The following is a 13,368-nucleotide window of genomic DNA, read 5'->3' as shown; positions in this document are numbered from 1 at the left end:
GCCAGCCCTGACTTTGGCCATTCCACTTGCTTAGTCATCCAAGAATGGCCCTTGCCAGTTGACAACTTGACCCTACTACTGCCAGTTAGCTGCTTTTGGCTGCCACTGCACCGCGCCCCTAGAATACAATGTCTGACCAAGAAGAGCAGCTCATCGAGTTGCTTTTAACGCTCAAGGTCAGTGCCAACAACTACCATACCAACCAACTACTAACACGACATCCAGAAAACAACACCAGAGCAAGCACGCACCATCCTCGCGTCCACACCGCAAATAGCATATGCCCTTATCGGTCTGATGGTGAAAATGAATGCTGTAGACGTACAAGTCCTGCAGGTACGCTGTATTCGCGCTTATCACATGGAAACTGCCAAATTGTTGAACCGGCAATTCCAGAAAACGCTCACGACCTACTCGGCATCGATCCAGCAACAGCAACAACAGAATGCAGGCCCGTCGACGGCGCCTGCCATTCAGCCTGCGTCTGCCATTCCGCCTCACCTCCAGCAGTACCGCACGCCAACGCCGCAGTCGCAGACGCCCCCGCACGTGCCGTCACATACACCTACCCCTCCACATTATTCCAATGGACACGGGCAGGCTTCACAACAAAATTACGGTTATGGCGCACCCCCCCATTATGGCGTACAAGGAGGATATAGCGCTCCACAACAATCTTCCATAGGGGGTGGCATGATTCCAGATGCCCTTGCATCGATCCCTGATGAGCAAAAGGTGCGAGAAGCGGATTTTCACCCATATTGCGAATTCCGACGGGTAAAAAAAAACAGGCCATGATAATGCGTGTCATAGCTATGACACCAGACCAGATCAACATGCTCCCGCCGACGGAGCGCGCAAGCATTATTCAGCTGGTAAAAATATTTCTTTTATCTCGTTTGGAGCCTATCGTGCTGACCGGAACCTTTTCCTTTTCCCCTCAACTTTCTTTACAGCGCGCAACACTGGGGCTGCCGTCATAAGGGTCTACACTAGCCAGTCATATCTGAATACGACATAGATGACCACCCACGACTCGGACTCGGCATCGGCGTGAAACACTAAGCCGTCAATCTGAGAACGTAAGTGATTTTCTTCTGGCCCGCGGTGTAAGCACCGAGAAGGCAGACGTGAATTTAATCCCAGTGGAGATGGTGACCAGCAAATTGGCCAATTTGATCATGGCAAGCAGCCTACACGTGATGGAAATATTTACAGTTCGATTATTCCATGTTTGAATGGTAGACTGATGGTACAAATGCAATTCCGAGGAGCAATATCTGTCTTACAACAAATCTCAATAAATGGGTATTAGTTTATCAGCATGCCGATGTGCAAGATAAGACCCTGATAGTGCAAGAACATTCTTAGTACAGGTTCCAAGGTCGCTCATTACCGAGGAGATTTGGAGGAGATTGTAGTTTACATTGGTGGGCGACAATAACATGAATGTCGTACGTGGTCCGCCAATCATCAAGATACATTGCCTCTCTGAAATTCGTTGCATCTAATCTGATGCATAATTCAGCTTGTACGACATCACTGAGCCAATCACTCGGTTGATTATCTGGAACTGTATTGACCCTCAGTGCTCATTCATTGCCGATGCTAACATCGCCTGTCAGACTGACGCCTTCTGGATCAATGCCTCTACACCAGATGCACCCAGACCCTCCAAATCGGAATAACCTGATGGGGAAAATCAGATGGATCAGTCTTCACGCAATACAAGCCAACAATATAACCATACCTCCAATCAATTCCTTGTCTTTAGCAAGATCGTGATATCAGCATCACCGCAAGCTAAACGGTTGGTAACTTACTAACAAAAACCCGAGGGAATGTGGGCGCAGAATTTGGCAGGCCGCCAAGGTAGCTGATAATAGCAGGCTGCTCGCCTGTTTCACTAAGGCTGTGCGCACTTGTCAAGATTGTGGGCGTCCCGATTAAGAGAATCGCTTACTCGACTGATTTACCCTTGAGCTCTGGGTATTGTCGCAAGAAGCGGAGGGCTTGCTGGCAGTAGTAGCAAGGCGGTGATGTCCGGATGAAGACGACGAGGCCGTTGTCTTTGAGGTTGCTCTGTAGAGGTATGTCGGTCATCAGCAGGTGAGTGTGACGTGGAGTCAATTGAATTACCTCAACAAACTCTTTGACATCCATTCTGGTTGCTGATGAGGTGGAAGCGGAACTTGACAAGGAGGGAAGTCTAGATGAGACGGCTCTGTAGATATGAGAGAACATATCCATCCTCCGGCAATTGGCGCGTTCTGAAATTTCAAGTCAGTAGTCAGCAAGTCGCGTCCTTTAGCAGCTTAGCTTGCGTGCGCGCTTATTCACGCAACCAACCACAATACTCTGATTTGCTTGCGTGTTTCATCCTGGCAGGTCCCCAAATAACCAACCTAGAACCTGGTCTTTGAATAACTAGTTACCACCCTCAAACGTGTCATCTTGTCACTGTGGGTGTTATACCCTGCAAGAATGTCCATCGTAGTGAAAAGCGTGTGCAAGGCGTTGGAACGAATCGCACCGCTCCGGCTCGCTGAGCCATGGGATAAAGTTTGTATCATTCGCCAGCAACGTCGTCTGATACGGTGATCTGACACGTCCTGCAGGTAGGCCTCATCATAGGTAACACCCCGGGCCCATATACCAAAGTTCTGTCATAACTTATCCAACGCCACACAGAATCTCCTGTCCCGAGGGCCGACGCAAAGCGTGTAGTGTTGACGATAGAGTAAGTGAAATGCATCTACAAGGATTGCTTCGCAATCAACAGTCAACATGTAGTGACAAGGGTCCTCTAGCCTGACTACCGCTGTCCTCGAGGAAACACTAAAAGTGCCCACAGCACTAGTTATAGCCTACCATCCGCCCCTCTTTCAATCTACTACTTCTCTCACATTGGCAAACCCGCTGCAAGCATCCCTGCTCAAGCTCTCGGCCGCAGGGACGTCGGTATTCTGCCCTCACACAAGTCTCGATTCGACATGGGGTGGTATCAACGACTGGCTCGCAGAAGGCGTTACGGGTCCCCAGAAGGCCACTGCAAAAGTAAACATCCTAGGGGAAGTCAAGGGAGAAGCAGGTGGTGCCGGCCGGATCGTGACGCTTGATGAACCGATTCCTATCGAGGAACTCGTGCAGAGAGTAAAGAAGCATCTTTCTTTGTCGCAAGGTCTATTGCGCATCTCCCTCCTGCGTGCCTATCACGAACAACTGACTATAATGAACGTACAGTTGACGTAGGAAGGCCACCCACTCAAAAATTGGTCAAATCGGTTGCAATTTGTGCTGGTGCCGGAGGAACGTTACTTTCAGGAGTCGATGCTGATGTGTATCTTACGGGCGAAATGCAACATGTGGGGCTAGATTCCTCTTGCATATGCACGTTCCTAACGGTTATTGCAGCATGATGTCCTTGGAGCAGTGGCAAGGGGTCGATACGTCATACTATGTGAGTTGACTACGCATGACGAGAGTCTCGTCACTGAAAGCATGATATCAAGGTGGACATACAAACACCGAGCGTGGATACCTCCCTGTTCTGGCAAAAAAGCTTTTGGACGCACTCTCCGAAATTGTGCAGGACGAGTCGCCGAATGGATTATCGCGAGAAGAAAGAATCGAGATCGAGAAGTACCAGCTGGACATCCATATCAGCGAAGCAGACAGGCACCCTCTTGATCACATGTAAACAAACACCGGTGTACAGCAGTGCACCGGAAGGTTTGGGTATTTGATTATACAAGTACTATATATAATATTGGGCGAGTCTTCTTTGACGAAGCAGTATGGTCAGATCTGTCACCTGCCGGAAGCTCAAATTGCCACCATCAAATGCAAAGGCAAAATGCGCATGCTACACTTGTCCTACTCGTAACCGTCCACGGCATTCGACCCTGCGCTAGGTTGGCTATGCTGCTTCTTAGAGTTCAGTTGCTAACCCGCGATGGAGTTAGTTTTACTGACTGGCGGACCGAGTACTAGCCGTTCGAACTCACGAAGGTCTCGGAGGTTGGAAGCAAAAATGATATCAGACGTTTCTGAAATTTTCTGACAGTTGACGCTATTTGAGTTTAGTCCAGTGAGTATTGAACTAGAATCGAGCGGAAGAACGTGAGGAGCGATCGCATGACTGTGGTGCACTGTCAGTCTCGGTGCCTGGATGGAGTAAGTGACCACACGACACGCAAGCATCAAACTCCCTCACCGGTTCCTCTTCGAGGCACATCACCCACAGACGCGAGGGGACGTGCGAGGGGACCGGTGAAAGCCAAGAGAAGTGATAAAGGAGGATAAAGCCTTAACAAATGAACCACACTTGCAAAGGAGTGCGGTTACGAAAAGAAGACAACCTAGTGATCGTCATCGTATTCAGCGACGTCGGCGGACAACGATTGGCCCGCGAGCATTTTACCCGAAGAGCAACAGGAGAATAGCAGGCATTTGATATATATTGTGGGGTAAGACGCGTTCATAGAGGAAGGAAGCTGCTGGCGCGTGCGAACCGCAACGCGGTGATATCGCATATTAGGAACAGAAGCCTTGAAGGGGAGATGGAACGGCGAAGCCGGGGGACATATCTCTGTCGGAAACACTTATCGAGGACACGGATGCTTAGCGTTCACCGCTCAGCAGACATATGGTTGAAATGTGGGAAATGTCGTGCCGCGATGCGGGGAAAGGTGGGAAATGTGCGCAATTAGACGTAAGAATATTGATTCGGCATCTAATCTCGACGAGATAAGGGCTTGTCGAGGGAAGGAAGATTCAAGGTGAGATGTGAACGTTAGCATTTATCTCAAAGTTGTTACTCACTGTGAGACGGTGTCATACACGCCAAGACATCGTATAAAAAATCTGGATCCGGGCTAAGAGAACATCAGCGGAAGGCACGCGCATCATTGGCTGTCGCTGCCGTTTGCGGCGCTGCCAGAAAATTGGTTGAATTCAGGAGGCGCGTTGGGAATTTCAAGCCGACGTGTTCATGGAGTGGGAAACTCTCGTGGTGATGTCCGACATACGAGAAAGATTGAGTTACAGATTTGGAGTGTTTGAGAAGGTTGATCGAAAACCTGAATGTTACGCGGCATGAGCGCGTGCTATACCTGAGATGGTTTCGAACGGTCCATGAGGGCAAGTTTATGATCCTCCCGAGAAGGGGCAGTGCTTCATAGACACAGGCAGTGTTTCATAGACATGGATGGCTGTGAGAAGACCTGAGAGTGCTGCGTATCTTGAAATCTGAAAAAAGACAAATGAGGTTGTGAAGATTGGACTGAAAGGTTTCATTCGTTTGATAAGACTGAGAAGAAATTCATTAGCATGTACTGGAATGTCAGAGCAGGGAGCTCCGCCGTTAAACCCCATTAATGGCAAATACAGAAAACCTTGCTTGATTGAAGCAAACCTGAAATTGCTCAGGAGCGTTTGCATTTGACCAATTAGGCAAGTGTCACTCTGTGACTTGTCATTGTGGCTTGTCACAGACGCGTCAAAGCAAATGCACGTGTTGTTGACGCGTCAGAAACAAATTCCCACGCCCTTTCCTTCTCTCCGACGCAATACGTTGTTAAACGTTTCAAGTCTGCGCGCACCATGCCGCCAACGTTCAAAACAGAGACAAGCTCAAGACGCTTACAAGACCTCTCAGACGTATCTGTCTCCTTTCAAATCCCCGCCGATTCCTCCTCCGCGGAGTTTCTGCTTGCAGATAACAGTAGTGATCTTGATTTTCTACGCGGAGCTGGCGACGCCAGTTTTGCCACCATTGCCCCTACTCCAGCCCGCGGACCACTAAAGCTCGGCGATGTCACGCCCAAAGTCATGTCGCAATTGTTATCGCTATCAAGATCACCTAGTCCAGGTCCGTCAGCACGCCAGAAGAATGACCACAGACCCTCGCGGTCGAGATGTCAGAGTCCTGTTAAGGCGAAAAAAATGACACACCCTTCGTCTAAACTTAAGGAGATAGCACTTGACGGGCCCGCCATCTCCGAGGAGCGATTGGAGTCCTTGCGCGCAGAGGTGGGCACTCTCAAGGACGATTATGATATCTCGGTGCACGTGCAACCACCAGCGGTTGCGCAATCCTCTGTCATCCCTGTGCTAGATGTTACGGCAGCCCCAAAATCAAAGGTAAAGCCGAGGACAAGAATTAATTCTGTAAGTTGACTCCCATTTACAATCAGTATGAGCTCACCATCCTGTGGTAGGTTAAGGAAGGCGGCCGTAATACGAAGCTAGCAACACAAAGCAAGATCCCTGTGTCTGCTGATGACAAACTTTGTCCAAGTTCCACTGCTGAACTAACAGTGCAGTCATCATCTACGTGGTCGTCTGAGTCAGGAAACATGGTCATAGATACCGAATGCCAAGTTCCGCCCGCGGGCACGAGCGGCCCTGATATTAACATGATCTCAAACACTAGCCAAAACGTGACCGAACGGGTGGCTGAACGCCTCGTGTCTTACAGCCAGAAGCTAATGTCATCAATTGGGTACGTCCGCTGATACGCATTTCACTGCATTTGCACCGGAACTGATCAGTTGTACCTTGCGCGGTTCTTCTTTTCTTCTCTCTCTCTCTTTCTGTGTAATCCTGATCGCAATCGGGAATTATGGTTCGATCTGACATGATCTCCGGCCACCCGTCTTGGAAATGCCATCACTTGGATTCCCCAGTATCTATAATCCCAGGACCGAAAATTCTTTCACGGCAGGTACGGGTACTAGTGTTGCTAGAATGGAAGAACACGTCGAAACTCAACCTTCGCCTATGGTCGACATTGTCCATGCCCCATGTTCACCGGACGTTTCCAATCCAAATGATTACCTATTCAGGCTTTCTGAAATTTCACCGCAGAAGTATCACACGCAAGCTAGCGCCTCCCCCGGTCATTTATCCACAGGAAGGCGGGAGCTATCGCCCATGAGGCCGGCGAGGAAGCGCCCGGCCACCGAGGAAGATGTTACTTCCCAACAGCCAAGTGGCAGCAAAAAGTTCAAGGGGAGACCGTTGGCACAAAGCGCCGAGGCCAAGAGTGGCCCGTTTATTTCGGCAGGGTCATCCAGCCAAGCTCTTCGGCCATCCACCCAGAAGAACCACACACAGCATGTCCGTCGGGATTCGCGGTGTCCGACGTCAAATTTTCCAAGTGCGCGAACCAAGTATAAACCCAGACAGAATGCTCAGCGCAAGACGCCGTCGACATCAATGGCATCATCGTCCCTGCGCAGTCAGACGATCAGCAAGGAGAAAGACAAAAATGTCCAGGGACAGGAGGGGGTCTTAATTGGTCCCTCGCTCGCATCGCAAAGCCTAGCCTCAGGCAGTTCCCGGGACGCGGAACATGTGGTCAGCAAGAAACCTGCGGCAGTTGTGGGGCTCGGGCGATTAGGACCATCTAGACCTGGTCTTGTGTCATCCCTCGAGAAGACGGTACGTGATTAATTAACGGAATCCTCGTCTTATGTGCGCTCATTCAAGATTATTTTTGCATGGCTTGATTTTTGATCATTTGCTGTGTGGTATTTGAACGCATAGAGCATCACGTTACCACCTGCCAACTTAACAAAGCCTGTTGCGTTTACGTTTCATGTGGACGCGCGCGTTGAAGCGCGTAAAGCTGAGTTTGAGAAGCTTGCAAGCTCGGCTAACGAGCAGGGTTATATGGAGAGGGGCTACCGACAAAGGCATCCTGTGCCCGATTTCAAGGTTTTACACGAGGCTCATCAGGCGTCACTTGCATGCCGTAAGGAACACAAAGTCCCGATTGTTCCCGCACCACCGATGGTCCTTAGCACGGAAATTCGCGCCAGAGAGAGAGAGAAATTCGACCAAATGGTGCGGATAAAGGAAGAGGAGATTCAACGAGCAAAAGAGGAGCGCCGAAGACAACGAGATGCGGAAGAAGAAAGGGAGATCAGAGAGCTTCGCAAGCGAGCAATTCCCAAGGCGAATGAAATTCCAGAGTGGTATGCTGACATGCCGAAGAAAGGAGGCAGTGTAGGAGGATCAGGATAGTGGAGGGGCGTCATGAGATGGTTGTCAAGTGATGGAGATCGAGAACAAATGCGAAGTGCGTGGGCCATGTTTTCGTTATCTGTGCAGCATGGCTTTTTACATCATCCCTTCCCAGTCATCACCCCTCCAAGTCCATGGCTATTTACTTGAGTCGTGATCCCTCGCCCACAGCACAATGCCGGTGATACAATCAAAGTCCTGTAAGTTATTCTGGGATGTTTGAACGGGGAAGAGGAAGTCTGGGAAGACCTCGCGTTTAAACGCATTATGGCCGGTGCAAAGTGCCTTTCAAGGCCTGAGAAGGCCTGATGGCATCTTGACCGATCGCCCCGGAACCTTGTTTTGCCTTCTGTTTCGATAATATGTTTATATGTGTCATTCCTCCTGGGTAACCTGGGCTGCGGGTCTTGATATCGGCCGGCTGTGCAGAGAGACAGAATACGACGTTGATGGTATATGCCACTAGTGGTATCACTGTGCCAAGTTTGTCGGCGATCGTTTCAAGTGGGATGATGATGATGGACAGATTGAGGAACGATATCTCCAAAAGTTGCGCTGTCTTGAGAAGATGTAAAGTTCCATGGGATCTATTGCTCAGTTGGTCGGAAAGCAACATGAGATGGTCGTCTGTGGGTGCCTTGGGCCAACTGGCGCCCTAACCAAATCTACTGAATTAGACTTTGAGATGGTATATGGAAAATGTGGTGATGAAGCTTTCCGATTCATAAGAGCGCATAGCCCCATTGAACCTAGTCATACATGCGGTGGGGGGAATGACTGATTTCGTAGAGATTGGTTTAGATTCTAGAAGTCGGATGCAATGTAAGTTTGGAGCCTACGGCATCGCCAACGAAAAACTCTTGGACTGCGCGCGGACACGCATGGAATACGTGAAAAAAAAAATCCCGATTTGATGGGATGAATACCTGTGAAGGTTGGATATTACAGGCTTGAACAGTTGAGTTCTGTCTTTACGATCGGGCAATTATAACGAGAGATTGCCAATATAGCGCTATGCAGGAACGGTCACATCATGTTCCTGTGTTCATGCTCCCCCTCACGCGATCGGGATTGAGTATGTTGCCTGGTATAGCAAGGGTGTTCCGGCTGTGTTTGAAGGTCCAAACGTAGTAGGCAAGACGTACGTCGAGGAACGCGGTGCCGCCGCAGGGTAGCAGAATAATTTGTGATATACACGTTGAGGTACACGTCGATTGAACGTTGTTGGGTTGCGGGTGCCGCGTCGTGTGAGCGTTCTCTCAAGGGGATTTCGAGGAGGTTGTCGATTGAATTGAATTGATGAAGAATAATCTGGCAGAGATGGGTGCCAGATCTCGGTGCTATTGGAGTGTCACTTGAGCAAACAACATGTCCAAGTTGAGTTAGATATAGATGGACTTGTAGTACTCAGTACGTTATCATGTCAAAAAGACAGGTGGGAGCCGAAAGCAAGGAACCGGTGCAAATTGGCCTCGAAAGGTTATCGTGGTGGATGGGATCCCCTGGCTGTGAGCGCCCAAGAAAATTGATGCAAAAATGCTTGATTGAGTGATTTCTTCGAGGGGTCATGAGGGAAGTCGCTCTCAGGCAACCAAGGGTTCCCTGATTTCCTTTTTTGTTTTTACACTGATTACAGATTTGGTTCATCAGTGACGCCACAACCCGCAAGTGTACTCTGGCCGTCGGATACGTTTGGTCTACATAGCTATGTCTACAAGCCGATAACGGAAGTATGACCGGCTGCCACAAGGAAACGCATAAAAGGTGGAGTAAAACCTCTTTCTCTTTATAACCATTCAACCAAACCAACCCTCTCCTCCAACAGTCTTAGCAGTACCCTCCAGTACCACAATGCAACCTACCTGCTCTAACGTCGTCTGCACATCATCCAAGGCTGCCCAAGACTCATCATCATCTCATCACTGCACCCGTCACTCTAACCCAACACCCGTCTCAATGCGCTTCTCATCTGATGATGACTCTTGCATTAACTTCAATGCACCTCAGTGCTGCCACTGTGGCTGGCGAGGATCTCACTCACCCAGCTGTCCCTTCCGCTGAGCACGCTTTTTTACGATATTTAATCCCTTTGATCGTAAGTCCCCTGTTCCTATTGTTTCGCATCATCCACTAAGTCTCATCACAGACAATTGTTCTCATCATCGATCATCCATCCATGTTGTCACTCGACTGCATCTGTTTTGTCGCATTGTATCAACATACATCTACACCCCGTGCATTAACGCACATTAGTCGTCGAGGTCTCATTGCAGTTGTAGGATCAGGAAGGAGGAGGGGGCAGAGGTCACTCGCGGATTCCTCGGGGCGGCAGGATATATTAGGCTCACATTTTTGCCGTCTGCCTTGTATGTATGACTATTGCGCTATTGCTGCAACAACCATCATTATTTGCCGGACCGTCAACCGTGCTGAAACGTCAGTGATAGTACATATTCATCGCAGCATGCGTCCGTCCTGATGGCCGAACGACAAGCTACATCGGAAATGAACTCTCTGACTCGGTTCCAAGTTCCACGTGGATACCCATGATGTATTGTCAGATTCGTAAATGGAAATCCACAAGGAACACGTGTCATTCGGCCTCTGATGAGATGCTCGTTGTTCCGCTGACGGGTGTGGGGAAGAAGGGAAACCTCTGAGATTTCAATGAGATTTAGAGAAGAATATTGATCGCGGAACCTGATCCAAGGGACGGCTCTAAAAAACGTGTCCTACCCATGTCTCTTCTCTATCATCTTCGCCGAACTATCCGCAAGTATGACGACTTGGAAGCCTGTCATGAACCGAGCTGAAAGAAGCTTGACAACGTTGAAGTTGGCTCTTTTGTCACGCCCTACGCCCATCACCAACTACGGAAGTTAGACCGGCTCGGCCGTCCTTATCCGTCACTGCCTTCTCCCTCGTTCTTGTCGGCGTAATACGTTTCGTTCACGATTAATCTCGTTCCATGTGATCTTTTCTCGAGCTTCCAAGTGAACTATTATCGTGTTTCGTTGATACCGTTATTTCTGGCCCACAGGCCTAGTACCTTTCATACAATTCGGGTGGGATTTCATTTAGGCGCCTCCTGGGCTTGCTTTCCCATCCCGGCAGCCGAAAATCCGACTCTGTCCGACTCTGCCGCCAAATCCTGTGTAGTGTGTGTCATTTCGCAGTCGAACACCTACCAACTGTTCTTGGATCGAAACATATCATGTCTTCTTCCAACTGGGACCCGCTGGCCTTGCACCCACCTTCTTATTCGGATGAGCTCCAGGTGTCTTTCCCTCAAGAACATGTATTGCTTATGACCCTCAACCGTCCGAGGCACCTCAACGCCATGACACCTCAACTTACCACCGATATAGCTGCCATTTTAAATTGGTTTGATGATGAATCCTCCTTGTGGTAGGTTCGTTCCACCCACTCAGCCTATCGGTAAACCTATTCAACCCGTCCCGTCCTTCAAGGGTTGTAATTGTAACAGGTCAAGGACGCGCTTTCTGTGCAGGGGCTGACTTGAAAGCGTAAGCAACCACGCCCGCCGACCTCTCGTTTCTTACTTATTTCCGTGGATCCTTCATTTTCACACCAGCTGGCTTCATAATCAGACAAGTGGCACGGCGAATGAAGGAGAAAATGTGGCTTCTTCCGTGCACGGATTTGCGTCTATCTCGCGCCGACACTCCTCCTGCAAGCCAATGATCGCCGCGGTGAACGGCTCGGCTTATGGCGGCGGTGTTGAAATGATACTAAACTGCGATATGGTCATTGCAAGCGAAGACGCCGTGTTTGCACTTCCCGAAGTTAAGCGTGGTGTGCTAGCTGCACAAGGAGGTGAGTGAACGCCGCATCAGTCATTCGATTTTCCAATTCCAGCCTCGTCTTCCTCGATTATTTTGGAAGACTGACGCGGGGGGCGGGTATGTATAGACTTTTTCACTGATCGGTGATTCGTTTTTTCCTTGCCAGTTATTCCCAGGTTAGGGAGAGTTGCGGGCCATCAGGTATATCGCTTCGGCGTGAATAAAACTTCACAGGATATCTCCGCTTACTGAGAAAATCTCGCGGCGTAGCTTGCTTCTGAGATGCTGCTCTTGGGAAATACAATCACTGCCGTTCAAGCCAGAGACAGGTTTCGTTTGTAAGTCAAAGCTTACAATCGCCGCCACCAGTCACAACGACAGCTTCTTGACACTGATGCGTACACTTCCGGTCCGTAGTGTCAATATCGTCGTCGAAAAGTCGGCTGTTGTGCCTACTGCTCTCGATATCGCACGACAGATGACCATCAACTCCCCTGACTCGGTACAGAGTTCAAAGGAAGGCCTTATACTTTCGCAAAAGCACCATTTCGAAGATGCTGTACGAACTCACTCAATGAGTCTCGTGAGTAAACGCCTGTATCACGGCGCGAACATCAAGGTACGTCACGTCACGTCATCATTGTCTTATGGGGTATGGAGTGTATTCATAATTATTCCCCCTGACGTTAATCCAGGAGGGCCTGGCTGCCTTCTCGGAGGTATGGTGCACATGTTTTTGATATGCGGAATCAAATTAACGTGTTCTTTCCGTTCGCTCTTCCGCAGAAACGCAAACCCAAGTGGTCTAATCCCGCGAAGCTATGACGTGGTCGCTTATTGATCCAGAATATTTAAAAAGGTTATAGTACACACAAATGTGTTATCTCTGGTACATAAGCTCCTGTGTGATCGCTCGACACTAGTGAGATAATCCTCGAGACTTCGGTCGTCCGAGATTTTTGCGATGCCGAAGGTGGCTGTGCCTGATAGTGATGCCCTGAAGTAAGTGGGAAGATTGGCATGTCCAGCGAGAATGACATTGAAAGAAAAAGTTATTTCCGCTTATCACATTCTCTCAACAACAAATTGGCATGCCGCATCAGCGAACGAGAGCAAGAAAACCTACCTCGATTTTTATGATTTGATCTATAAGGATCCGTACCAGCACCCAAGCCAACCACCCCAAACTCAAAAATAGCCTGTTCTCAAGCCGAAGGGGGGCGACATCGAGCGCACGCTCGATGTGGCCGAATTTTGCCAACGTTATCGCAAGCTTGTTGAATGCCACGTAGTCTTGTCTCCTACCCGTGAAGGCCCGCAGAGCGCACAAAGGGATCGACCTTTTTGCCTTTGAATATCAATGGGGAATCGCGTCATATGCAAACATGGCGTCCATGATCTAGAATCAGAACCTGAGAAGCACACAAGACGTGAGAGCCCGAAGTCTGTTTTCAGCGCCAAGGTGAGCATTAGACACGTCGAGTGACAACCGCGAACCGGTAGTAGAGCACTGCCAAGTGATAGTGAGCCC

General features: G+C 49.4%; 6 protein-coding genes across 6 annotated transcripts; 5 read left to right on the top strand and 1 right to left on the bottom strand.

The window, feature by feature from the left end:
* Positions 1-42: 42 nt before the first annotated feature.
* DEU56DRAFT_797137 (uncharacterized protein) lies at positions 43-1,324 on the top strand. Its single transcript, XM_041352932.1, has 6 exons — positions 43-176; positions 226-336; positions 397-735; positions 792-875; positions 957-1,082; positions 1,147-1,324. The coding sequence occupies exons 1-5, from the start codon at positions 129-131 to the stop codon at positions 981-983; spliced, it is 609 nt and encodes a 202-aa protein (XP_041209720.1). The 5' UTR covers positions 43-128; the 3' UTR covers positions 984-1,082; positions 1,147-1,324.
* Positions 1,325-1,345: 21 nt separating this feature from the next.
* Positions 1,346-2,325, bottom strand: DEU56DRAFT_797135 (uncharacterized protein). Its single transcript, XM_041352931.1, has 5 exons — positions 2,140-2,325; positions 1,964-2,082; positions 1,824-1,912; positions 1,751-1,768; positions 1,346-1,689 (listed from the first exon to the last, which is right to left on the bottom strand). The coding sequence occupies exons 1-5, from the start codon at positions 2,248-2,250 to the stop codon at positions 1,622-1,624; spliced, it is 405 nt and encodes a 134-aa protein (XP_041209719.1). The 5' UTR covers positions 2,251-2,325; the 3' UTR covers positions 1,346-1,621.
* DEU56DRAFT_797132 (NGG1p interacting factor 3) lies at positions 2,311-3,887 on the top strand. Its single transcript, XM_041352930.1, has 7 exons — positions 2,311-2,562; positions 2,619-2,634; positions 2,692-2,740; positions 2,811-3,181; positions 3,244-3,365; positions 3,415-3,460; positions 3,513-3,887. Exons 1-7 carry the CDS (start codon positions 2,485-2,487, stop codon positions 3,698-3,700), a joined length of 870 nt encoding a protein of 289 aa, XP_041209718.1. The 5' UTR covers positions 2,311-2,484; the 3' UTR covers positions 3,701-3,887.
* Positions 3,888-6,536: 2,649 nt separating this feature from the next.
* Positions 6,537-8,194, top strand: DEU56DRAFT_282459 (uncharacterized protein). Its single transcript, XM_041345462.1, has 3 exons — positions 6,537-7,446; positions 7,552-8,086; positions 8,147-8,194. Exons 1-2 carry the CDS (start codon positions 6,667-6,669, stop codon positions 8,029-8,031), a joined length of 1,260 nt encoding a protein of 419 aa, XP_041209717.1. The 5' UTR covers positions 6,537-6,666; the 3' UTR covers positions 8,032-8,086; positions 8,147-8,194.
* A 1,660-nt stretch (positions 8,195-9,854) lies between these two features.
* On the top strand, positions 9,855-10,200 carry DEU56DRAFT_797117 (uncharacterized protein). The gene has a single exon (XM_041352929.1). The coding sequence runs from the start codon at positions 9,883-9,885 to the stop codon at positions 10,090-10,092; it is 210 nt and encodes a 69-aa protein (XP_041209716.1). The 5' UTR covers positions 9,855-9,882; the 3' UTR covers positions 10,093-10,200.
* Positions 10,201-10,878: 678 nt separating this feature from the next.
* DEU56DRAFT_282336 (ClpP/crotonase-like domain-containing protein) lies at positions 10,879-12,680 on the top strand. Its single transcript, XM_041345461.1, has 8 exons — positions 10,879-11,439; positions 11,502-11,558; positions 11,627-11,868; positions 12,004-12,038; positions 12,108-12,175; positions 12,255-12,456; positions 12,533-12,556; positions 12,624-12,680. Exons 1-8 carry the CDS (start codon positions 11,246-11,248, stop codon positions 12,660-12,662), a joined length of 861 nt encoding a protein of 286 aa, XP_041209715.1. The 5' UTR covers positions 10,879-11,245; the 3' UTR covers positions 12,663-12,680.
* The last annotated feature ends 688 nt before the right edge of the window (positions 12,681-13,368 follow it).

Source organism: Suillus clintonianus (assembly GCF_016758775.1).
Source record: "Suillus clintonianus strain FC179 chromosome Unknown DEU56scaffold_26, whole genome shotgun sequence".
In the NCBI taxonomy this organism is placed as follows: Eukaryota; Fungi; Basidiomycota; class Agaricomycetes; order Boletales; family Suillaceae; genus Suillus; species Suillus clintonianus.
This window is presented reverse-complemented; position numbering and strand designations above follow the sequence as displayed.